Source organism: Microcebus murinus, chromosome 24 (genome assembly GCF_040939455.1).
Source record: "Microcebus murinus isolate Inina chromosome 24, M.murinus_Inina_mat1.0, whole genome shotgun sequence".
In the NCBI taxonomy this organism is placed as follows: Eukaryota; Metazoa; Chordata; class Mammalia; order Primates; family Cheirogaleidae; genus Microcebus; species Microcebus murinus.
The window spans coordinates 16,039,410-16,064,654 of NC_134127.1; the positions used below are offsets into that span (position 1 = coordinate 16,039,410).

The 25,245-nt window shown below is 46.3% G+C and overlaps 2 protein-coding genes across 8 annotated transcripts in view; one reads left to right on the top strand and one right to left on the bottom strand.

The window, feature by feature from the left end:
- The window catches only part of PDGFRL (platelet derived growth factor receptor like), a 45,585-nt gene extending 27,969 nt beyond the window's left edge, over positions 1–17,616 (top strand). For both annotated transcript variants that reach the window (XM_012785008.2, XM_075997109.1), the window contains exons 3-6: positions 6,005–6,156; positions 11,097–11,390; positions 15,883–16,022; positions 17,133–17,616. In XM_012785008.2, coding sequence (XP_012640462.2) covers positions 6,005–6,156; positions 11,097–11,390; positions 15,883–16,022; positions 17,133–17,321 — 775 coding nt within the window. In that variant the 3' untranslated portion in view covers positions 17,322–17,616. The remainder of the gene's footprint in view (positions 1–6,004; positions 6,157–11,096; positions 11,391–15,882; positions 16,023–17,132) is intronic.
- Positions 17,617–20,460: 2,844 nt separating this feature from the next.
- Positions 20,461–25,245, bottom strand: part of MTUS1 (microtubule associated scaffold protein 1) — a 98,677-nt gene continuing 93,892 nt past the window's right edge. For all 6 annotated transcript variants that reach the window (XM_075997108.1, XM_075997107.1, XM_012785010.3 and 3 more), the window contains 3 exons: positions 24,090–24,206; positions 21,372–21,469; positions 20,461–20,795 (listed from right to left, as the gene is read on the bottom strand). In XM_075997108.1, the coding sequence (XP_075853223.1) occupies positions 20,582–20,795; positions 21,372–21,469; positions 24,090–24,206 (429 nt within the window). In that variant the 3' untranslated portion in view covers positions 20,461–20,581. The remainder of the gene's footprint in view (positions 20,796–21,371; positions 21,470–24,089; positions 24,207–25,245) is intronic.

Below are 25,245 nucleotides of genomic sequence, written 5' to 3' on the forward strand. Positions count from 1 at the left end.
TCGTTTCTGACACATGCTTAGATGAGACTTGGAGTAAACACAGGCCCCGCTCGAGCGCTCGAAACATGGACAAGCAAATACTCATGAGTCTTTATCTCCTTTGGCTTTTGGCACAGCTCCTTGCATGTAGCAGAATAAAATGACTGTTGAATAAGGAGGATATTTGCCTCTATCTTTTCACCTTACCCACTTATGTCTCTGTTTTATGCCAATGGAGGCAAGGGCAGAGTGCCCAAGGCAGGAAAATCTGTGTTCCCATAATGAGTGGCCCTGGGAAAGTTATTTAAACTGAACTTGACATTGTTCTCCTGTGGCTCCAACACTTCCTGCGCAACCTTGGGCAAGTTACCCAAACCTCTCCAGCCTGTTTGTTCACCTGCGACATGGCAATGATAATAGCAGCTTTCTCACAGGGCTTCCAATAAGTCAAAATGGGAAAAGGGCTTACAGCAGTGCTTAGTGGGTAGTAAGTACTATGTAAGTTTCAGTTGTTTTTAATTTCATCGTCATCATCTCATGGGATTGAGAAAAAGTACTGTGGGTATTATCACAGTAATAATGGTTTTCCTGCTCTTGTTTTCTTTAATTAGTTATGGATGGTTTAGTGTCGACTTAACAGAAAACGGTGCATTTGTCTTACGGAATTTCTAATGCGGAGCTACTTTAATCAGATCTTCCATGTTTTCATTTGTCATGTGTGTACATGACCACATTGAAGTTAGAGGTACCATCTCTCAGTCAAAATTGCTTCCGTTCATCTCATTGCAGTAGGATGAAAATCTATGCCCTCTTCATTCACAAACACTCTTAACCTGTTCTGTAGGACACTAGATTAGATGCTCTGCTGATTAGCAGTTGGGGCATCTTGGACAGTGACTTCTCTAAGTTTCAGTATCCTCATGAGTAAGAGGGGAAAGACGGTGCCTCTATCCCAATGTGTTTGTGAGATCTAAGAGGGACCATAATATTATCTAAAATGTACCGAGCACTTATTCTGTGCCAGATGTCTTGCCCAGGACTTTGTGAGTATCTATTGTTCCTAAAAGTCTGGAGTGCAATTGTAGCCAGATCATGGAAGGCATGAGCTGGGATTTGAATCTGGTCAGTAGGACTCCGAAGTCCATGATCTTATGCCTCTCACCAATCTTCAGCCAACCTGTGTTCCAGTCAAGCATCTCTTTGATGCCTCCTTCCCCCTCTCAGGAGATTTCCTTTCCTTTGGAATTCACATCCCCTACTTGTGCATATTGAAATCCTTCCCTTCTACCAACACCCTCTTGGCCCTAGAAGCTTTTCTTGGTTACCCTCCTTGGAATTCTCATAGCACTTTGCACAGGAGAATTTGAGAGCAGGGAACTCTCTAGACATCATTGTATCCATCCTTTCCTCTCCAATTTAATTTGCACTCATTAAGTATTTATGGGACCGATGTATAATTATCTTATAACCTAGGGCTCTCCCCCGCCCTTGGTTTGTAGAGTCTTGGGGGAGGACAGGAACACAGGACAGGAACACACTCTTACCTGGTCACCAGCCCAGGTGAGATGCACAGCGGTCCCTAACTTAGGAGCTGCCAGGTCCCTGCTCTGTGGCATCCTATGACTTAGGTGGCCTCCAGGTGACTAGCTTGGGCCGAATGCAGGAGACCTCAGGCCTCTACTGATGGGAACAAGACTGTTTGCAAAGGCCATGGCAGCCCACTGGAGGACTCACAGAGTCTTAAATTTGGAATAAATGCTCCTTGGTAAACCTAGACTCGTTTATCACTGAGCTCTCTGTGGGTCAAGGCTAGAAATGCTAGTTAAGAAGGAAAAGAGCTGGGATGAGCTGATGTGTTGGGAAATTCAGAGCTGCCTCCAATTAATGCGAATTCGGCTTCTCTTATGAAATTGTTTTTTCTGGCACACCTTTAGTTTTAGCTCCACTCAAACTTCACATCCTCTACCTCTTCCACTCCTGGGGGTGTTCAGTGGTTACAAGAAAAAGGGAGACTCTCTGATAAAGCATTTCCATACCGGCTGTAGCTCTGAAGGGCTTAGTGAACTCGTGTCTCTGTGTCATGGCACAGACAGGGCTGCGGAGGTCTTAGGTCATCTCCGGCCCTTGGGGAGCCCGCTGCCCGGACGAATGCAAGACCATTAGTAGAAATGGACATTTTAAAGCCAGGCATTTAAACTGTAATCCTACTAAATAATTTGTTTCCTGTTTTATATTGTTTGCATAGCAGAGGGGGTGGAAAAATGCAGAAATGTTCTCCAGTGTATTTCCTTCCTTCCACCCCCAAACCTGCTAAAGATACAGGGTGCAGATTTCATGCTGTGGGTAGAGTTACTCCCAAGGGTTAGATTTGTATGTGCTCAGTTACTTTCCTGGTAGGAATGGCACCTCATACTTTCTGTCACTAAAATGAAGGTGCTCAATGAACTGCTTGCTCACCTGTGGATTTCGTTACCCTGGTTTTGAGCTCTACCGGATTGTGGCCAGCAAATATTATGGTCCCCAGTGGGGGACTTACACCTCCATGTTTTTCTTCCCTTTTCCATTTTTTAGCTGCTAAAATCCTACTCCATCCTTAAAACTGATATTGATCTTTTTGGTGGTTGCCCAAGACTGTCATTCTGTCAAATGAACGTGTGTGTGTTGTCATGAATCTTAAAGGCATCCGAGACTGTCGAGCGTGCATTCTTGAATCTTTCTCATGTGACCTCCTTTCTCTTTCTTTGACAGGAGATTTTGTTCTCAACCTTTTTCTTCCACTCTTTCTCATTGAGTGCATATCCATTTCTTTGGCTTCTCCTCCTCCCCCTACTCCCCCAGATACAAATCTAGTGCTGTTTTGTCACTTTTGTCCCAGTCCTGTATGTCCAGCTGCTCATAGGACATTCATCCATACTTAAATGACCCACTTTTCATCATGCATTCAAAGTCTCCCAAGGGACTCTATCATATTTGCCTACTCAAATCTCTTTTCTCAGCGATTCCATTTCCATCAATTACAACCTTATTCTTTCCAATGCATAGAAATACAAACTGAGAGGTCATTAGTGCTGTAGCCACTCTTTGACCCCATACACCCAGTCTGTCACCATCCCTCCCTGCCCTTGCATTTGTCCTTGTTCCCCAGCTAACACAAGCCCAGGCAATGGGTGCCCTTGGCAATGACAGCCTCCCAGGCTCGCCCTCCCTCCCTGCCTTTCCCACTCTGGTTCTCTGTGCCCGCACCCCAGCCGTGGGGTCTCCCCCACTTCCACCTCTCAAACTGGGAGTGGTCCCTGCTACTTGGTGAGTGAGACATGCACCCTTCTTGCTGTTCTCGACAATACACTGTGACGTCCAATCCCCTCTGCCCTCCCATTCTGTAATTAACGGATGAAATCCCCAAATCCTTGTTGGGCGCACTCTATGCAGAGCATGTCCCTGGCAGCCCTCATGTGGCTAGTAGTTTCTTCAACCCACAGGGATGAGTCCTTCTTCAGAATTCGTATTGTTCTTGTTGTCGTGACCCCTTCAGTTACTCTGATACTTTTTCATGTATATTAGTTTTTTGGTTTGTTTTTTGTTTTTTTTTAGACAGAGTCTCACTCTGTTGCCTAGGCTAGGGTGCCATGGCATCAGCCTAGCTCACAGAAACCTCAAACTCCTGGGCTCAAGCGATCCTCCTGCCTCAGCCTCCCGAGTAGCTGGGACTACAGGCATGTAGTCCCACCATGCCCAGCTAATTTTTTCTATATATTTTAGTTGGCCAATTAATTTCTTTGTATTTTTAGTAAAGATGGGGGTCTCGCTCTTGCTCAGGCTGGTTTCAAACTCCTGACCTTGAGCGATCCACCTGCCTTGGCCTCCCAGAGTGCTAGGATTACAGGCATGAGCCACCAAACCCAGCCTGTATATTAGTTTTAACTGCTTAACCAGATTGTAATATCTTTAAGGCCCACTGCTTTTTATCTGCTCTGCTAACTGTTTGCAATGTTAGTTGTGCATTATTTCTCATTGCTGTTAGTAGTATTCATGATAACTACTATTAATCTCTAATTATATGTAATTAAGATATAATTAGGATAATGCAATGAACCAGACATTGCATAAAGCGCTGTGTGCATTTTCTTATCTAATGAATAGGTATTCGGTGCATACTTAATTGACTTAAGGAAGAGACTTGCTCAGCGGTTCACCAGCTGTGGGTCTCCGGGAGCCACTTCTGTTGGAGACTCAGTTTCCTCCTCTACAAAATAGGGGACTGGCTGCCTGCTTTTTTCTGGGTTCTTTTCATTTCCAACACTGTGGGTTCAATTCAGTTCACTCGTGTTTTAGGGAATCCTTTCTGTGCACTCTGCACAGATTTGTTGCTTAGAGAAGATAAATATGACATGGCCCCTTCCCTTGGATGTTTTACCAGGTAGTGTAATGACAGGAAGCAGGGGTATCCGAGGGCTAGAGGATGAGAGAGAGTGGATGACATCATCAGGAAAACGTGGGGAGATTCCTGAGCCTCAATCTTCGTTGGAAGCTTCCTGAAGGAGGAGAGATTTCCGTTGGGTTTAAAGGAGCCAGTTGATGGAGTGGGAGTATTCTAGAAGTACCACTTGGCAGAACCAGTGGGCAAAACAAGCCATTCAGCAGGGAACAGAACCAGGGCTGTGTTTAGGACCAACTAAGCAGACATTTTGCTATATGCTAAAGTTAGAATGGTCACCCTATTGATGTCGCTTTGAGATAAATCGGAAGAATCTCCACTCTATATCATGAGACAATGTGGATTTCAGAGGAGTGAAACATTTGGATAGTCAAGATGGATGCCCAGATTAAAACCACTTACTTTGGCTCCCCGGTCCTGACTCATCAACCACAGGGGAGCTTCCGTTGCAGGCCTGATACATCTGGATTTGTCACTGTGTAATAGAATTAATGAGCATGACAATTGGCTAATGCTAATGTTTAATAATAAATATTTATGCTGCTCTTCATTTCAAAAAGAAATTGAAGAGGTTTGCAAATATATTTGCCATGGAACAAGATAAAAAATAATACAAGGAGCCGGGCGCAGTGGCTCACGCCTGTAATCCTAGCACTCTGGGAGGCTGAGGCGGGCGGATTGCTCGAGGTCAGGAGTTCGAAACCAGCCTGAGCAAGAGCGAGACCCCATCTCTACTATAAATAGAAAGAAATTAATTGGCCAACTAATATATATATAAAATTAGCCGGGCATGGTGGCGCATGCCTGTAGTCCCAGCTACTCGGGAGGCTGAGGCAGAAGGATTGCTTGAGCCCAGGAGTTTGAGGTTGCTGTGAGCTAGGCTGATGCCACGGCACTCACTCTAGCCTGGTCAACAAGCGAGACTCTGTCTCAAAAAAAAAAAAAAAAAATACAAGAGAGAAAAAAGAAAAAAGTGGAAATAATAGAGTGAAGTCAGAGGAAACATTTGAATGCCCAACAGCTCGAAATACTTTATTAGCCGTCAACTGTGTACTTAGAGGTCAAGTATGTTAATTGCCAATGCATTTTTTTTTTCTTGCTAAAGGAAAATTTTTATTTTTAATATGATGTAGCATCTCTAGGATTCTGAGCTAATATTCGGAGGCTTATCCTTATTGATGAAAGGGATTTGGGATATTGGATGAGGCTGTGTGCTTTCATTCATGCCGACGGCGTTTAGAAAGGAACTCATTAGAAACAGGCTGAGAGCGAAACAGCAGCCCCGGGCTTCCTGGCTGAGCTTCTGAGGCTGCATTGCTAATGCACCTAGGATTCCACTTAAGGAAACCCCGGCTCTGAGGTCGGAGATAATTTCCTTTCCTTGGAAAACGTAATTGTCATTTATCATTTCCTTTTAGGAAAGGTTTTTCTCTTTGCCTCCCTCCTATACACTCTTTTTATGACTTAGGCCATTAGAGGGAGGGCGCTGGGTGGCTATACCTGAGCACAATGGAAACCTGCACGATGGCTGGAGCGTCCCTAGACTGGGCCTGACCTGCTTTGAGTTCATCACGTCTCTTTTATTCATAGCGTCAAACAGCATGAGCGCTACGGCCAGTTGACTCTGGTCAATTCCACATCGGCTGACACGGGCGAATTCAGCTGCTGGGGCCAGGTCTGCAACGGCTACATCTGCAGGAGGGACGAGGCCAAAACGGGCTCCACCTACATCTTTTTTACAGGTAAAAATGTTCGGTGCATCAGCGAGGCTCTTCCAACTTCTGGACTTGGCCCACCAGAACGGAAGGTTCCCACTACACGTTGAGTAGCAAAGAATGACAATAAGAACACACGCTGCTTGCCAGGCCCTGGGCTACATCCTTTACATTAATTATTTATTGTTTCATGCAAGTCTTACAGTGAGCCTTAGAGTAAATACTAACATCATTTCCATTTTTTTTTTCCAGATAGGGAAGCAGAGGTTTAGAGGTTAAATCCTTAAGGTCACATGACAAGGAAGTAGTGGTAGCAGGATTTGAACACAGAACTGTCTAATTCCAGGGTCTGCACCTGTAATGTCCAATATGGTAGCCACTGGACACATGTGACTACTTACATGAAAATTAAAATGAAATAAAATTTAAAACAGTTTCTTAGTGCACTTGCCACATTTCAAGTGTTCAGTGGAGACACGTGGCTACTGGCTATTGTACCAGACAGCACAGATAGAGAATGTTTTTTTTTATCACAGAAAGTTCTTTCGGTTGGCATTGCTGCTGACTTTCCATCACCATGCTCTCAGAACCTGTGATGAGCTCCTTGCTAGCAACTCCATAATTACGATTCTCTGCTAAAGATCTCTTCCCGTTTGTTCTTAGGGGTACTATGGGCTGAGGTTTGGGGGGCAGGATTCCCAAATGGTGGTGGTCCTTCAGGGCTCCAGTCCCTGTCCCTGAGCCTAGGTGGGGTGCCTGAAAACGTGCGGGTCACAGTTGGAGAACTCTTTTCCCCTGCAACACGGGGTACACGTTTGCATGGTGGAGCTTGCACTTTGAGAAAAGGGCCTTGCAGAGTAGCTGTTCAGCCTCTTTCCTCTGCAGAGTTTTCTAAGCTGAAGTTTAGGGAATGAAGTCATTCCAACAAGGTCAGGGGGCAGGCACAGCTTTCAGGAATCTTGCAAATTCCACGCCCAGGTTCTGTGGCCCTTGAGGCATTTCAGGGCAATCCACAATCCTAAAGCCTGAATCCACTTACCTTTCAGACCTAGAATGACTTAGGCCTACGACCCAAGTAATCTTATGCCCTGGCCATTAATGCTTCACCAAAATCTCGTGTGTTTTTCCCCTTCCTGCCCAAATAGCTCCTCTCTGGCACGAAGATGCAGTAGCAGGGCCTGCTACAATTCTGGAAGCACATGTATCTCATTTCTACAATACTCCTGGGAAATAAGCAAAAGCTATTTTTCTCTATTTTGGAAATAATAAAGCTGATGTGGAGACTCAGTGTTCCATGACTTGTAGTGGCAGAGGAAGGATTCCAACGCTGGTTTTCTGATCTAGGATTCAGTGTTCCTACTGCCTTGAACCCTTTTGTAGGACAAGGTTGGACTGACAGCCAGACACCAGCTGGCAAAACTGGTGTTGTCAGGAGAATTGCTAACAGGTGTTCATGGGCAATCCCTTTGGATCTTCATTTTGGAATATGCTACACAGAATTGCCCGTGTCTCCTTTGTATAATGCCACGCTGTGAAGCAACAGTGGCAAAGGCAACCAATGAAAACTAATAAAAGTCTACTGTTACAGACAGGACTGATGCCATATTGCAAATTGCAGAATGAAGACTCTTGCCAAAATGAGCACTGTTGTGTCTTCCCAAAATATTGGTCAGGATTTTGAACTGTAGGTTTTGCTGGAGCAGAATGTCCTACTAAGGTTATGGGCTCCCTTTGAGTTTTGGAGGCAAGTCCCCTTTCTTAATTTACTGAAGTCTCTTTGTGGATCAAAGGAAGGCTAAAACATACTTCAACCATCAAGACACCTGGATCAAGAAGGAAGGTGACCTAATGTGTTGTATCATTTTTCTTAATCCTCAACACTATGCCAGGAGTCCAGTTGGATTTATAGTACAGACTTTAGCAATTTGTCTTTTCAAGCATGGGTGGGTTTGAAAATCCAAGATGGACCGTCACAGAAGCTGAGGGTTCCCATCTTTGGCTCCAGATTCTTTCAGAACATATGTTTCCCAGCCACCCTTGTAGAGAAACGTCTGTGATTCATTATGTTTGTATGTTTCCTCTAGTGAAGCTGCTTTGGGGGGCGGGGGCACTGACTGATGTTAATTTGTGCAAGTTTTGCTTAAGCAACTGCCACATGCATTTCCTCTTTCATCTTTATTCAGAAGAATTTTGGAGGGGTTCATCCCCCCTTTTTCTCTTCTTAATTGACATATAGCATATGTAAAGAAAAACACTCAAATCCTAAGCATACAACTCAATAAATTATCTTCAAGTGAACAGACACGTGGAACTACTACTGCCCACAGCAAGTATGAGAACGTCACCAGGGATGGATGGGGCTATCGCAGTAAAAGGCTTGGGCTCTAATTTTCATATGTAGGAAAACAACATTAACAAGTTAATTGCCTTATTAAATATTGAGTTTGCTATCATTCGGTTTTCGTTTATAGCCACCTAACTTTATTTTTTTTTGGAAATATAAAATCCCATGTGCTCACTTTTCTTACAGTAATATGTTTGTCATCTACGTAAGTGGCTATAAATACACTTGCAGGGGACATATGTCATCTCTAACTTTTAAAATGAACTTGAACACATTTTGTTTTTGTAGATGGAAGCTACTCATTGCAAACACATTTTTAAAGCAATGGGTGTGGCCACTTCTTTCAAAGCAAGTATTAAAGTACAAGAAGTCAGATGACAGTTGTGTTCTGCAATTCGGATGGTTCACGTACTCTACTGGCTTTGGTTATTGGTTCAGATTACTCTACAGACCCTTACTTAAAGCAAAAGTTGCCTCTAAATCTTATAATCATAAAAGCCTGAAGAGTTATTGCTAAAAAGACATCTTTAATATTACCTATGCCAGATTCTTCTCTTTACGAATGGGGATATGGAAGCCCAGGGAGATTAACACGTTCAAGGTCACGTGGACTGACTCCGTGTGAACACGTGAATCTCGGGCACATTAACAAAGGTGCCTCTGCCCGAGCCTGAAAGTCAGTTTGTCATAAAGTAGCACAAATCACCCGGACTGATATCAAGCCTTGCAAAAGATAGATTCTTGCTGAGCTAGGACATAATGTTTCCTAATCTTGGAGCCGGGGAAAAAAGAACCTCCACGTTAGTGAACTTGTTAACCATAGCCCAAGAACTCTTGGCCCATGAAGACATTTGATGTTGTGTCCAGGAATTCTGTCCCCTAACCTAAAACACCATACAACCGTGACACAGAGGTGGCTAGTGGAGGAGAAATCAAGAATAATTTGTTTCAGAAACATTGCAGGGAAAACACAGGAAACGATTTTAACAAGTGTTGGGGTGCATTAGCTTCCAAAGATTTCTCTTAGCAATTACTATAATATTCCCTCATAGAATGATCCAGAAGACAAAAGATTTAATGTGCCAAATGGGGGGGGGGGGAAGAAAATAGAAAACCAACTATCAAAAAATAAATAAAACCCAAAAGCCCAACCCAGAGTCCCTTGACCAGGCGTCCTCAAACTATGGCCCACAGGCCACACACAGGTGGTTTTGCCCGTTTTTTACTTCAAAATAAGATATGTGCATAGGAATTCGTTCATAGTTTTTTTTTTTTTAAACTATAGTCCGACCCTCCAACGGTCTGAGGGACAGTGAACTGGCCCACTGTTTAAAAAGTTTGAGGACCCCTGCCTTGACTGTCCTAAGGACAGTGTGGGGAAGCCAGTCCTCATTTCTGTGAGATAAAAGTACCATCAGCCGGGCGCGGTGGCTCATGCCTGTAATCCTAGCTCTCTGGGAGGCCGAGGCGGGTGGATTGCTCGAGGTCAGGAGTTCGAAACCAGCCTGAGCAAGAGCGGGACCCCATCTCTACTATAAATAGAAATTAATTGGCCAACTAATATATATAGAAAAAATTAGCCAGGCATGGTGGCGCATGCCTGTAGTCCCAGCTACTCGGGAGGCTGAGGCAGGAGGATCGCTTGAGCCCAGGAGTTTGAGGTTGCTGTGAGCTAGCCTGACACCACGGCACTCACTCTAGCCTGGGCAACAAAGGGAGACTCTGTCTCGGAAAAAAAAAAAAAAAAAAGTGCCATCATCTAAAGCTTAAAGAACCAGGCAGAGTGTGATTTCAGAGGAAACGGGGAGTGTAAAAGACTAGCTGGAGGTCCCCAGCCAGGGGGTGGCCAAGCTGAACCCAGACTGGAGACCTATGGGTTCCTTGTCCATCCCATTTCCTTCCACTAACCTTGGCAGGTGCCAGGTCCTCTGGGCCGTGAGTGTGGGGACAGGCTGAGGACACTGTCACTGTGCGGGACCTCCTAGAGGAGCTCCAGTCAAGGTTTAAAACTGCTCTTAAGGAAATCAGCTTCCTTCCCTGCTTCCTCGGGGCCATGATCCATGGGCCCTATTTGGGCTTGAACTACCTACCTTTTTTTGTTTCTTTTAAGGAGATGGATAGTAAAAATCAGTCTTCCAGAAAATGAGAAGCATTTTTTTTTTTTTTTTTTTTGGAGAGAGAGTCTCGCTTTGTTGCCCAGGCTAGAGTGAGTGCCGTGGCGTCAGCCTAGCTCACAGCAACCTCAAACTCCTGGGCTCGAGTGATCCTTCTGCCTCAGCCTCCCGGGTAGCTGGGACTACAGGCATGCGCCACCATGCCCGGCTAATTTTTTATATATATATCAGTTGGCCAATTAATTTCTTTCTATTTATAGTAGAGACGGGGTCTCGCTCTTGCTCAGGCTGGTTTTGAACTCCTGACCTTGAGCAATCCGCCCGCCTCGGCCTCCCAAGAGCTAGGATTACAGGCGTGAGCCACAGCGCCCGGCCAGCATTTTTTTTTTTTAAAAAATCAGCTATTTATGTTCACTAGGACTCAGTATTCCGAGTATATTGCCAGAATCCTTAAGGCACTCTGGGCTCATCGCTCCAGAGTCAATAAACCTGTGTCTTCCTCTTTGCAGAGAAAGGAGAACTCTTTGTGCCGTCTCCCAGCTACTTCGACGTTGTCTACTTGAACCCGGACAGAGAGGCCGTGGTTCCTTGTCGGGTGACGGTGCTGTCCGCAAAAGTCACCCTCCACAGGGAGTTCCCGGCCAAGGAAATCCCCACCAATGGAACGGACATCGTTTACGACGTGAAGCGAGGCTTCGTGTACCTGCAGCCCCACGCCGACCAGCAGGGGGTGGTCTACTGCAAGGCGGAGGCCGGGGGCAAGTCGCAGATCTCCGTCAAGTACCAGCTGCTCTACGTGGAGGGTGAGCCTGCGCCAGCCCTGCCTGGATACTGGTCACCTCCATGGCTGGGGTCGGGCATGCTGTTCCCTGTCAGGGGGCATGCTGTTCCCTTTCAGGGGGCATGCTGTTCCCTGTTAGGGGGCATGCTATTCCCTGTTAGAGTGGGAACTCATGGCGCGGGATGAGAAAGAATTCTCAACACAAAGATTAAAATAGAAAGAAGTAAAAAGTTTATTTTACTTTTCCCTGAGAGAAAGGGGAAAGGATTTGGCACATGGAAGGAAGAAAGAGTGTGGCTGGACGCTTAAGGGGCTGGGCTTTTTGGGGGGAAAAAAGGAAAAATAAAAGTGTTGCCAGCTGATAGCAGAAAATGGCAGCATCTGTTTTTCCTTTTTTTTCTCTCTCTCTCTCTCTGAGGCTGGCTTATCAGACTGGTTGGAATGTGGGCTGGCGGGAACTGGGGACACATCAGCCTCTATCTGCTCCGTTCTTTTAAAGGGCTGTGAAAACAAACTCTTGAGAGGCCGCAGGTGGTTTATCTTCAAGAGGACAAGTTAAGCCACAGCTGGTTAAACAAAGGGGCAGTTGTGTTGTGGTCTTTCTCTTCAAAGGGGCAATTGTGGGTTGAGGTTTCTTTCTGTGGGTTTATTTTTCTCTGTTAGTTTATAACCAAGGACATGAAGTCCTGTGGTTCCCTACCTACTAGGGGGCACCGGACGCTGTTTTTTAAAGGTTACCCTTTTTGCACGGCTGCTTCTGGAATGTTCTGTCCCCTCTGACACCCCTCTCCTCCCTTCCTGCCAGATCCTTCCATCCTTCCCTCTGGTGCTGCCTGTGTGTCTGATCAGCAGGTCCCCTCCGTACCCAGCCTCCTTGGGAGCATCCTCCCGGCTTCCTGGTTTTGACCCAAATCTGCCGTCTCCCAAGGGCACCGTCCCCTGCCCACCTCGAGGCTGGCGTCCTTCTTGTGCCTGTTCCCGAGCCTTGGTGTCTCCCCTTCTGCTGGGAGCCTCCACTCCTCCCGCGGTCGCATCTCCCTTCCTGTCGCTCCCCTCCGTTCCTTAACATGTTGGCACCCGGCCCGCTGTCCCCCGGCCACTCCGGCAGGGTGACTTGGAACTCACTAACTGCCCTGTCCGCTCCACCCCATCGCGACATGACCCCAGCTGACCCCAGCTCCGGCCACAAGCTTGTGTCTTCCCGGACTGTTCACTCAGTGCCCCCACCTGTCCCCAGGCCCCCACCTGTCCCCAGGCCCCCACCTGTCCCCGGCTTAGATCCGGGTCTCATCGTAGCCGCGCTCCGCCGACGCTGCACACCTTGCCCCTCTGCACTTCCCTCCTGCCTGTTCGGGAAAAATCCCTCCTAGATGAATGTGACCGTCCGTCTACACCATCCTGTGTCCCTGCGCCCCTGTTGCCCAAACACTTGGGTTGTTCAGCGGGCGAGTGACAAAGGGCTGTCCGACTCTCTGGGTGTCCATCTGTAGTTTCGGTCACTTGCAGCCAGCGAGCGCCGAGAATAACCCCTGAAGCAGCGTCTGCCCCAGGGGAAGTGGGCGGGGCTTTTACAGTAGAGAAAGGCGTGTCCTCAAGTGCAGGGGCGGAGTTTCACTTGCGCACGCGTGGTTGTCACATGACCATGCAGTGTTATGATAACGAAGCTATAGCTACTTCCGGGTGGAGACTTTAGCATTGTCATGAGTAAAGTTCACCAGTGCTCACCTACAGGTGGCCAGGGTCTGTCGGGCTGGTGTCAGCCTGCTGTGAGTAGCCAGGTAGCATGAGCCACCACACCTGACTAATTTTTTTTAAAAAAAAATTTTGTAGACATGGGGTCTTGCTATGTTGTCCAGACTGGTCTCAAACTCCTAAGCTCTAGTGATCCTCCTGCCTTGGCCTCCCAAAGCGCTAGGATTACAGGCATGAGCCACTGTACCCTGCCTTGTGTGTCCTCCTTGGATCCAAGCTGCAGTGTGGTCTGAGAAATGCTGGAGTCGTGAAGTGTCTGTGTCCCTCCGATCCCATGTCTGGAGCATGTGGCAACCAGAAACTGACAGCAGGGACACAACTTGGGCCCCCTTGCCTCCTGGCGGCCCCGGTCTGGGCTGATGGCACAGGGGTGTGGCCAGTGAGCAGAGCCACAACACGTGGTTCTCTTAGGTCCCTCCCCCTCAAATTGCTGGGGCACAGGCACCCCCTGGGCAGCCCTTGCAGGGCAGGAGAGGAAATGGTTTGTCTTTGTACACTGTAGTCCCTCAGAGGTGACTTCTGTCTCTCTGAGAAGTCTCAGCCTGACGAGGGTGTGTGGGCTGGGGGCAGAGTCCCTGCTACCTACCACAGTGGCGTCCTACCGGCAGCCCTGTGGAGGGAGGAGGGGCCCCACGAGCTAGTGGCCCTCTGGAATTGGCATTGAGGCTCCCTTGAGCCTTTTGTTCTCAGCCATGGCGTTCTCAGTGGCCCCAATGCTCTGTTAACAAATGACTCTCGCAGCCCTGCTTTGACCCCTCAGGCTCCCTGGGGCCATTGCCCTTTCCTGGCCCATCCGAGTCCCTGTCACCCCCCTCCCTTCCTCCCACCCAAATGGCTCTGGCCAAGGTTGCCAGGGCCTCCCATGCCGTTAGCTCCAGCAGGCAATGCCTGTTGTCTCCTGCAGGAAACCGCCTCCGCCCTGCCCCGCTCTCCCCTGGCCCCGCTCTCCCCTGGCCCCAACTGTCACTCTGCTTTGTCAGCTCGCTGCCTTCCGTCAGCTTTTTGGCATCAAAACTCCACAAGCACCTTCTTTCTCACTCCTGGTCTCTTCTGGGGCAGCCTGCACCCTCTCCCTGGCTCCATTTCACGCGTGTGTGCTCTAACTCCCAGATGGACACGTGTGTGGCCCAGACCCGGGTGCCGGGTTCCCTTGTCCCACCGTCCAGCTAGCACCTGCGCATGGAGGCCTCACAGCCCTTCCAACTCCTTGTCTCACTCCTGAACCTCCCAGGGTCTTCCTCCCAACCTGGTTCTTCTGCCTTCTCTGCCCCCATGATGGCACCTCAGTCACCCAGGCCTGTGGCTGCCACTCAAGCCTGACCATCCTTTTCTTCCCAGTCCTCTCTACTCTTTTCATTAAATCAATTGCAAATCCTGTCTCTCTCCATCCTCACTGCAAAAAAGGGTTCACGCTGTCATTTCTTACCAGGACTAATGTGAATAACCTTTGTCATTGATCTCCCTTATGGTCCCCCCCCTTTTTTTTTTCTTTAATCCATTTCCCACACTGTAGATGATTGTAATTCCTATTACCCCATTCGGTAGGTTCCCACTTCTCCCAGAACCAGAGTCTAGAATCCTCTGTGTTCTCACCGGACCTGCCTCTACCCTCCTCCTCTAGCCTGGTGGCACCCCTCCCTGCCCAGCCTGTGTGTACCATTCCACACCCTCACCTCGGGGCTGTGCATACAGTGTTCCTGTCCATGTCTTTAACTCCCCCGCCCGGAGATTTTATTTCAAACGTTGCTTCCCCAAAGCTGTCTTTTCCGGGCTCTCAGACTATCCTGAACTTTCAGAGCGCTCTGGGCATCTGTATCATAGCTCTTAACACAATTAAATTTTTTTTTTTTTTTTTTGAGACAGAGTCTCACTCTTGTTGGCCCCCCCCCCCCCGCCCCCGGCGTCAGCCTAGCTCGCAGCAACCTCAAACTCCTGGGCTCAAGCGATCCTCCTGCCTCAGCCTCCCGAGTAACTGGGACTACAGGCATGCGCCACCATGCCCGGTTGATTTTTTTCTATATATTTTTAGTTGGCCAATTAATGTTTTTCAGTAGAGACAGGGGTCTCACTCTTGCTCAAGGTGGTCTTGAACTCCTGAGCCCAAAGGATCCGCCCACCTCGGCCTCCCAGAGTGCTAGGATTACAGGCGTGAGCCACCGCGCCCGGCCACAATTAAAATTTTAAAGTAACTGTGTGATCCCTTGCTCCGTGTCTGCCCGTCCTCTGGAGCACAGCCTGCAGGGCTCAGTCGTCCAGGTTGTCCCAGTTCCTAGTGCACAGCCGTGCTCAAGGCTCACTGAGGCAAAGAATTTGTTTCCGAAATGCAATGAAGATACTACTGCCAAGCCAGGTCGCAATTGTGCCCTGCTCCTCCGTGTATTTAGACTTCGGAGTGTGGGCAGCCACACACCTACCCATTCCTTGTCACCCCCAGGCTGTTGTCACTATGTTCTCCCTGCTCCTTCCCTGAGTGCCTTCTCCCGTCTCACCGTGTTGTTCCCTTTGCATGATGGAGACCTCTGAGCCTCCTCCCCTAATGACGGGCTTGGTGGCTGTCCCTGAGAGTTCCGGACCCCCAAAGTTGAGAGAGAAAGGTGGCTGCAAAGGAAGCAGAAAGCGGTGGGCTAGTGCTGGCCTGGCGCAGCTGGGCAAGCTGTAAGATAGATATGTCACCTCTGCCCCACGAAAAGAACGCGTCTGCAGGTCCATTTCCAGTGTCCTGCTCGCCATCTCACGTCACTGTGTCTCCCTCTGGTTTCCAGTTCCCAGCGGCCCCCCCTCGACCACCATCGTGGCCTCGTCCAACAAGGTGCAGGGAGGGGACGACGTCAGCGTGCTCTGCACCGTGCTGGGGGAGCCCGACGTGGAGGTGGAATTCAGGTGGATCTTCCCGGGGCAGAAGGTGAGCAAGCGCCACCCACCCCTGAGTCTCAGCCCCTTTGATTCACAGTTTCGTCCCCACCCAGTGACGCAGGCCTTAAAGTACAAGAAATGTACTTGGGGACTATAAAAGGGGCCAGGGCTTGCTTAGGAAGTTTTAATATAGTTATAGTTGGATTTTTTTTTTTAAAGGACAGGGAATAAAGGATTGGTGTTTCCATTAGGCAACTTGCTGAATGTATCCTCTTCATACACAAGTTTTCTTTAAAACCTTTAAGGGTAAAGGGACCATGGCATGAAAGGGAAACAACCTTCAGTCCCATGTTGTGGGATCCTTCGGGGCGTTCTGTGTACAAGCTGTGCCCCGTGGCATGGAGCTGATATGCCTCTGACGTACAGGGGATGCTTGGTGGAAAATCACTTATCCCTAGGGAATAGGGTTTACCAACGTCCCTGTACTACTAAGTGCTTGTTTTTAAAAAATGTCACACTTTGAGGACATTACTGATTTTCAATAGAGGGTTTGTTTTTTTTCCTACATTGCTAAGTGGTATTTTCTAAGCAGAAAAGGTGTATTCAGTTATAAATATTATCACCAGCCTTGGTTGAACCATGTCAAAAATGACCATTTCGCTTTCCAGAAATAAAATAATGTCATCTCATGCAGTATCTTATCTTTCCTTGGTACACCTTTGCCTAATCCTACTCATCCCTCTCCCAAATCTGTCACTGACCCCCAGTGAGTGCTTCTGGCCTCTGACTTTCAATTCTGTAAATAAGCCACTAAGCTACTGGGAGAAAGTAGGAAGAGGGAAGCAGTGGAAAATTCTGGCCACATTTTTAATGCTTATACCAGTTCCTTGGCATTCCAAAAGGATACATTTTACAGTAAGTAGAAACTCACTGAAGAAAAGGCCCCAAGAGCGAATGCCAAATAGCATGAAGAGTTTCTTCCAAATTCAATGGTGGAAAAATGCAGCCTATAATGATTATATGGTATAGAAGGCCCACAGCATATGAACTCTGCATGCCATCGTCTTTTCCAAGTGTGTGTTTTGAAAGGGACACTCAACAGGGTTGGGTGAATGGGAGCTGGTTCTAGTAGGCTGTCCATTCGGGTGTCTTCAAACAGGATGAAAGGCCGGTCACCATCCAAGACACATGGAGGCTGATCCACAGGGGACTTGGGCACACCACGAGGATCTCCCAGAGTGTCATCGTGGTGGAGGACTTTGAGACCATCGACGCAGGGTATTACATTTGCACGGCGCAGAATCCTCAAGGACAGACCACGGTTGCTACCACCGTTGAGTTTTCCTGACTTGAAAAGCAGGTGCGAATGGACTTAGGGGAGGAACAGGTACGAGCACCGTCGGGGTCGGGGTTCTTCTTAGTAAGTACTTTGCTGGACGCGGAAGCCCAGCACCATACCCTGCTTTGAGAGTCAGACCCAGACAGCCACGCTAAAGGCAAGTCCCGTGGTCTGTTAATGGAAGTGTTAATTTTTCTAACAGAAAGCATGTATTTTGATTGCTTGCCTAGTTTTTATAAGTATATATGGAAACAACTTTATATAATCATTTCTATTAAATGAGCAAGTTTTTGTAAAAAAAAAATGGCCTAAGTGCTTGTTTTTTAAGTTGGCTTAAAGTATATCCAGAAGGACTCATGGCAGCAATATTTGTGAAAGAGTACTAGGTATTGACCCATGCTCACTACAATATATTAGAATTTTAAGATGTACTAATGTATAGTTCAACTACTTATCCACAAGCAGCAACTCAAGATTCATAGGTATAGACCCATCACTTTTTCTAAGTAGCAACTTCAAGGCAAATGTGAGCTAATTTATAAAGGTGTTAAGAAACATCAGGGGTACTTGGCTTTCTCTTAAACTGCTATGCTCAAAAGTACTTATTTCTAGGTAGGGCGTGGCGGCCCACGCCTATAGTCCTAGCACTCTGGGAGGCAGAGGTGGATGGCTCGAGGTGAGGAGTTCAAAACCAGCCTGAGAAAGTCCAAGACCCCATCTCTACTATAAATAGAAATTAACTGGCCACCTAATGTATATACAAAAAGTTAGCCGGCCATGGTGGCGCATGCCTGTAGTCCCTGCTATATGGGAGGCTGAGGCAGCAGGATTGCCACGGCACTCACTCTAGCCCGGGCAACAAAGCGAGACTATCTCAAAAAAACAAAAAACAAAAACAAAAAACAGAAGTACTTATTTCTAGATTAGTCTGTTTAACTTCCAATACAAAATAGATGCACAGATTAAGGAAGATTCAACTGTGTTTAGACATTTTTATCAAAAATATCTGCACCACAGCTACTCTAATTCTTATGTTATACAGCATCGCGATCGCTAAAATCAGGCACCATTTTTTTCTCAAACACACAGCTGTGACCCCTGCCCTGCTCTGTGGCTGCATGGGACCCTCCCAGGAAATAGCTTCAGAGGAGACAATCCTAATGACTGTACTCTGAGAAGGGCCATCAACTTTGCAGAGTGAAGTATGTCAGAGGTTGCGATTCTTAGATTGAATATTCCAGCATTATTTATTTGATCCAAGTAAAATACACTTTCCATCACTACAAACTGAGCACAACTACAGTTGTTTACACATCCATATTTTTATGACGTGCCAGCATTTTGCATCCTACGTGAAACATTTGGTTTAAAAAAAAAAAAAAGTTCTCTATCATCTTCTCTCCTCTGGAGAACATTTTATATTAATTACTGAAAGATTTATTTCCCAGACACATAGTAGGGAGGACAGCAGGGAACAGCACAAGACTTACCACGTGTAGGGGATGAATGGCAAACCCAACTTTGGCTAATGTCATCGAGGACAACTTTGGGGGTGTGAACAGGGACATCCCAGGAAGTGGCAGTGAACCTACGTTTCCATTAATCAGAAGCAAACGTGGAAGGTTACATACGTGTTAAACTTCAGACAATCACTAAAGAAAACATGCACCATGAATATCCATTTGCTATGTAACGTACATGTAAATGACTCAAATATCCACCTCTAGTATCCCGAAGCTCTTCTTACTATAGGGGTTATTTGTACGGCCACTGAACGCAGGGTAGCAAATACATGGCAACATTGACACATGCAGGGAGAGGGAGAAAAAGCCATAGTCCTTCCGTCCTTCTGTCTTTTCCAAAGTCTCAGGATTGGGGGAAGAAGTTTTGGAAAGAAATCGAAATGGATCTTGGAGAAGAGCCGTACAAGCCACATTTTGCACTTGCTGGCCGTTCTACCACCTTCCCCAAGACAGGAGGATTCCTCGAACCATACCTGAAAAAGTAGCATGAGCTTTCCCCACTGTTTTCTTCTATTAAATACGGCATCATTGGTTTAACGCAAGGTGCTTCTCTGCATCCCTAAGCACTGAATCCTATTTTAGTTCTAGTAGCCAATGACTTCTCCTTGTTCTTTAGTCTAAGATTTTCTCCAAAACTATAGTATCAGATCCAGGCCTTTAGTGTAATTTTGGAGAGTGGCTTCAGCACCTTGAAGATGAGCTGGCTCTGGGAAAGCATGTTTTTTTTGTCCCTGTCCCAGAGAAAAGCAGGTCGGAGGTAGGAGGTTTGCTTTTGTGGCTCTGGATGGTGGAGAAAGTGAAGGGGGAATGAGGCTGATGGGAGAGCAGGGGACTGCATGGATCTACAAGGGCAGCTTAGATCAAGGTAAAAATACGGCAGCACAACCCACTGGCGCGCTGCCCTGTTTCTTTGTACAGATTTTTTTTTTAAAGAAAAAGTAGGGTTCTACATTTACTTGTAGCCTGAGAGAATAGATCATAGTATAGTGTTGGCTCACATGGGTAAGTAAAAAACCTACCGAAAAATCAAGCTAGCTTCAAGGGACATGGCTGAACGTTGAGAAACTGCCAACAAGTTGACCCCAAAAACATACCGAGAATGTACAGACAGAGCAGAGCCTCTCCCCACGTGTGGCTGGGCTGGGCTGGTGCTAAGACTGAATTCAAGCAACTATTGCTTTTTTTTCCTATGGCTTTTGCTGAAATGTGTGCGCTGATTTTGATTAGTAGGGATCCAGGAAAGATTGAGTTTTGACTTAACACACAGCCAGGGCGGCTGCATCAGACGCGTGACACTGTTAAACATCCAGCTCATTCACACCCCGGCCCCCCCAGCCAGACCAAAATAAAACTCACAAGAAGGTGTCTGCGGTGAAGAACATTACAAAGGTTATAAATCTTTATCTTAATAGGCCCCTGAGAGTTTTTCCCCTTACGCTTAGGTGAAAAAAAGGCAACGAACAAGATTCTCTCGTTCTTTAAGTGCTTTGTGCAACAACGTCCGAGGTCGGCTGCGAAATCTTTTTTGGAGGAGTCTTTTGGACCGAGTCCAAGAGTCTCCCACCCCCCCACCTCCATCTCCAGAGTTCCAGTCTTGGAAGTTGCCGATGCGGGGCGGTGGTGACTTTTCCAGTTATCCCGCGGTGACCACGGCGAGAGCTAATGTAGCTCTTGCGCCCGCGATCACGGTCGGGGCCAGTCCTGCAGAACGCACGCTCGGACAGTCTCCGGGCTCTCCGGGAAGTGTCATCTGGGTGAGATGCTGGGGTTGGAGGAGCAGCCCGAGTTCCTGGGCGACTGGAAAGGGACGGCGGGGGACGTGGGCGATCGCTTGGGGCTGCACAGGTCCCCGTTGTGCAGCTTCCAGAGAAGCTCCTCGTTCTCCATGGACAGCCGCTTGTTGACTTTCGACTCCTTCTCCAGGGACTCCTGCAGCACAGCCTGCTCCGTGGACAGTTGCCTTGAAGGTGGAAAAGAGCAACAAACTATGTGAATCTAAGTTAAAAAAAAAAAAAAAAACTTGAATTTTTTTTTTTTTTTACCATTTTAAATTTGAAAGTCCCAAATTATCATCTTTGGGATAAAACAATCCTGCACAAGCTCAAAGGTATGTGGCTGGCCAAGAAACCCAACTATAGTAGAAGTATGAGCTTGAGCCCAAAACAAAGAATCTACCCTTTGTGCAATTTCACAGTAGGCTGAGTGATACTTCTGCAAGGGTTCTACATGTTCCATGATTATCTTACACAATTGGGGCTGTTTTCTATTAACGTTTGTCCGAAAGCATCGTCAGAGCCAGGAAGCCAGAGCTTCTGCAAGGAGTCTGGAGCTCTTAGGTCTCAGTGTTCGGTCCAGGCCCCTCTGGTAAAAAGCATGAGCTGCTACAATCGTATTTTCCAGGGAGAAATTAGGACCCCTTCACCACTGGCTTCAGCGGCATCTCCAGGAGGTGCCCCGGTAAAGTGTGGCAAGAAAGTAATGCCAGATGTTCAGGGAAGGGAGCAGCTCAGGAAAAACGGGACTGTTTTATTTTTACCTTGAAATTGCCATGTGCTTGTCCATGCGAGCTTTCAATTCCTCATTCTCCTGCTGGAATCGCTTCAATTTGTCAACCAATGCTGTGTTGCTGTCCACCTTGGTACAAGCAAGAATTCTGACATTTATACAACAATAAAAAATAAATAACTCCCCCCCCCATTATTTTTTTCCCCTTCCAGAACTCACAGTCTAACCCCTCATTTCTTAAAGCACATTCACGATGGGAAGGATTTAATTAAGGAAAATCTAATAGCATACTGAAATATATTACACAGACATACCACAAAAAGAACCTCAAGCAGCAAAAATAGAGCATCTAGATGTCATTTTTAAAAATGTATGCCAGGCTGCTTAAACACGGACATTGCCCAGGGGGACATGGATTTGGTCCAGGTCACCCTGTTCTAGAATCCCCCCTGGGAACTGGCGCCCTGGGCTGCCCCGGGTGCTGTGTGTCCTTCTGTTTCAAGATCAAACCAACACTGCAGCTGGACAGCCCACGTTTATCAAAAGCTACTACACACCGTCTTGTGGCAAATTTTGCAAAACAAAAGGTTCCCACATTTGATGAAAACTCACAGGCTAGAAGTTCACAGTTCTCAGCAATGTCTAGTACGGCCTTAAACGTAGTTTCATGGTTACTCTTGAGCATTTACCTCTTAGCAGCCACACAAAGTGACAATACGACAAACCGCTGTAGAGCATTCCGTGAAAGAATTAACACTGCAGAAGGCCACCTTCCCCAGTTCAACTACAGATATGCCTATCCTTCGGGCCTGCCCAGGCTAAACTTTCAAGAAAAGCAAATGGATCGGCAGAGAGATTAAAGGATAAGATTCCCTGAAGACATTTAATCACTTAACATGATGAAGAGCTGATGATACTCCAGCTCACTTTCTAAAGGTAAGATTTGATTACCTGCTTAGGAGGCGACATTACACCTCTGTCAAAATTAATTCTAAGTGTCTGGCCTTGTAGCATAGGACTAACTTTCCAGAAAATGAGTCTGGAATGTGAGAAAAAAAGCAAGCTCGAAATGTTCAGCAATCATAAAGGAATTCTAGGTAAAACATGGGTGGAAAAATCTGGAATTGGAGAATGAGCAGTGATTGGCCTTTAAGTATTAGCGCATCCAATCCTCCATGCTATAGAACAGGAAATTGGTCCTGATGGTGTCACAGAGCTAATTATGGGCAGAGCTAGCTTTCATACCAAAGCTTTCTCACTTAGAAAACCTCCTTGTGCTGAGTTGTCTTAATTTCTTCAAAGACCTGAAATTTACAAATAAATAAGGTAACAGTGGGTTTCCCATCATCGTCATGGTAACCTATTCTTACATATACACACAGCGCAGGGCTGATGGATGTTATCGTGATACTTCCTGGGCATGGCAAGAAACACTATGGATCAACAAAAATTAAAATGTGTTGGTAATTTTTGGAGTTCTGATACATGAATTGCACACAGAGCAACTGATCATTAACATAATTGTCTGAGTCACCGTTGACTGCCAGGTTAGAGTTATTGGACTCAGTATCCGCCCCTGCCAGAGGTCATCCTGTTATACTATCTTATACTAGGTTGGGCCCATTAACAACCACAAGTTCTTTGCCTGCCTTTAAAAAAACCCAAAATTTCCTGATAATTCAAAGTGCCCATATATCCACATGGGAGCTTCGCCATTACCTCCCTCAACAGAGGGGTAATAGTCTCTAGAAGAAAACGACACCAAACCCCTCAAGCCAAGAAAACACCAAACAGAGTGACCACCATGCTCCCTGCTGTCCAGCGCTGGTTTGGGTTTTAATGAGGTGCTTGTTTGTGTTTTGCAGGAAAAAGAGGCAATTAGTGCTTGGCTGCTGGTGCAATAGTCAAGTGCAGACGACAGCAATAGCTGGGATCACTGAAACCACCCTGCCAAGCCCTGCCCACATGGGACAGTCCTGCCTGGCAGCAGTTGGGTTTCAGGCCCGGGCCAAGACTGACACTGAACACCGGGCAACTCCACTCAATCACATAGGTCTGGGTACACTTGTCACATACTGCATCATTCTTTGTCCTAGAGGCTGCAGACTACACTTTATATTCATATTTTTCACAACACTTTCTATATGTCCAGCTGGATTAATCTTATCAAAGCACACATTCTTTTATCGCATGCAGGTCCCCAATAAGCAAGATGAAGAATTTAGGTAGATTGTGCTGCTTCAACGGGACACTCATTTACATATTCAACTATTTTGGATATGAGAAACCTGCCCAGAGTTGGCGGTATATTAAAGTACTGATTTTATATTACAGGTATTGAAATTTTTTTCTTAGGCAAGTGAAGATTCACAGACCACTAAACATGTGAGCCCTGATTTGTTGGTCATAGTTTTCCCAAGAATTGAATGCTGCTGTAGATATTCCTTGGGGGAAAAAAACTGTTTTAAAAGGCGGCAATGAATAAACCTTCAACAAAGCTGGAAAATAAAATGTAACCTCTTTTGTATGATTTCCAAATGTCTTTGAACAGCAGTCGACTTAACGACAGAGTTCTAAGTTGAGAGCTCAATTCCTATTTCGTAGACACTACCCCATTCAGTAACATCCTCAATCAGTTTTTTGGTTTTTTTTTTAGCGTAGTATGGGGGTACAAGTGTTAAGGTTACTTATATAGCCCATGCCCCCCTCACCCCTTAAGTAAGCTCAATCAGCTCTGAAAGAGACATACCAGTTTCTCCATTTTCATTAACTTGACGTCTTGCTGATGCAGTTTCTCATTCTTGATCTCTAACACGGCTTTCAGGCTCTCTAATTCCTGCTCCAGATACATGATCTGAGGGTTTTTCTGGAAAAGACACACCAAGGTATCACTCTGCCTCATCTCACACAATCACATGGTCCCAAAATTCTTAATACAAAGAGCCTTTGATTAAATGTAGACGGTAGATAAACAAGTAGCAAGTGGCTTCCATCTTCTTAATAGCACTTTCAAAGAAAGAGGTGAAAAAAAGAAGGGTTAAGATCAATTTAATCTCAAAAGGCTTTGGTCATAATGCTGGAAACAAACATTTTACTCATTATCAGTAGGTTGATATGGAAAAACATTGCTTTGCATCAAACATGTTACTGGAAACCAGAGAAAAACCATTGCTTGTGGTAAGAGACAGGACTCTGGCTGGAGAGCAATCTACAAGTCTTTTATTGGTGTTTGCAGGGGGAAAGGGAATAATAGTTGCCTCTAATCAAAGTAACTGATTAGGAGTGAAAAGGCAGTATGTTTATAGGGCTTTCTGGAAAATAACAAAAACAACAAGGTCCTCAGTCTTTAGATTTTTCTTACTTTATGATGGGACTATGTTACCTGGGCCATGCTTCTAGGGCAGCCGTAACACCCCAACACCTACTTGGCGTATAGTACATACTCTCCTAACATTTTTCCCCACAATAAATATTACATAACAGAAGATGTCCTCTGAGAGCACCTCAACAGCCTGGCTCCCTGCCAGATTCCTTGCTTTATTGATGGAAATTCAACTGAACCATCCACAATTTATGATACAAATTAAAAGCGTAAGATCTACTGATCAGGTGTTTAATGAAACAATTTCTTAGATAAGATCCAGTGGTACAGAGTAGATCATCAAAACCATTCTCCAGGGCAGGGTTTTCTGCTCTGGACCAATCCTGACTATAGTAACACTCAGATCTTCAACTCCGGGCTCTTTTGCTAGTTACCTGAGGCCAGGAAGGGTACGTGGGTGGGGGGTGAAGAGAGGTAGGTTACTGGGTACAAACATACAATTCGATAGAAGGAATAATTTCTAGTGTTTAACAGCACAGTAGCGTGACTATAGTGAACAACAATGTATTGTGTATTTCAGACA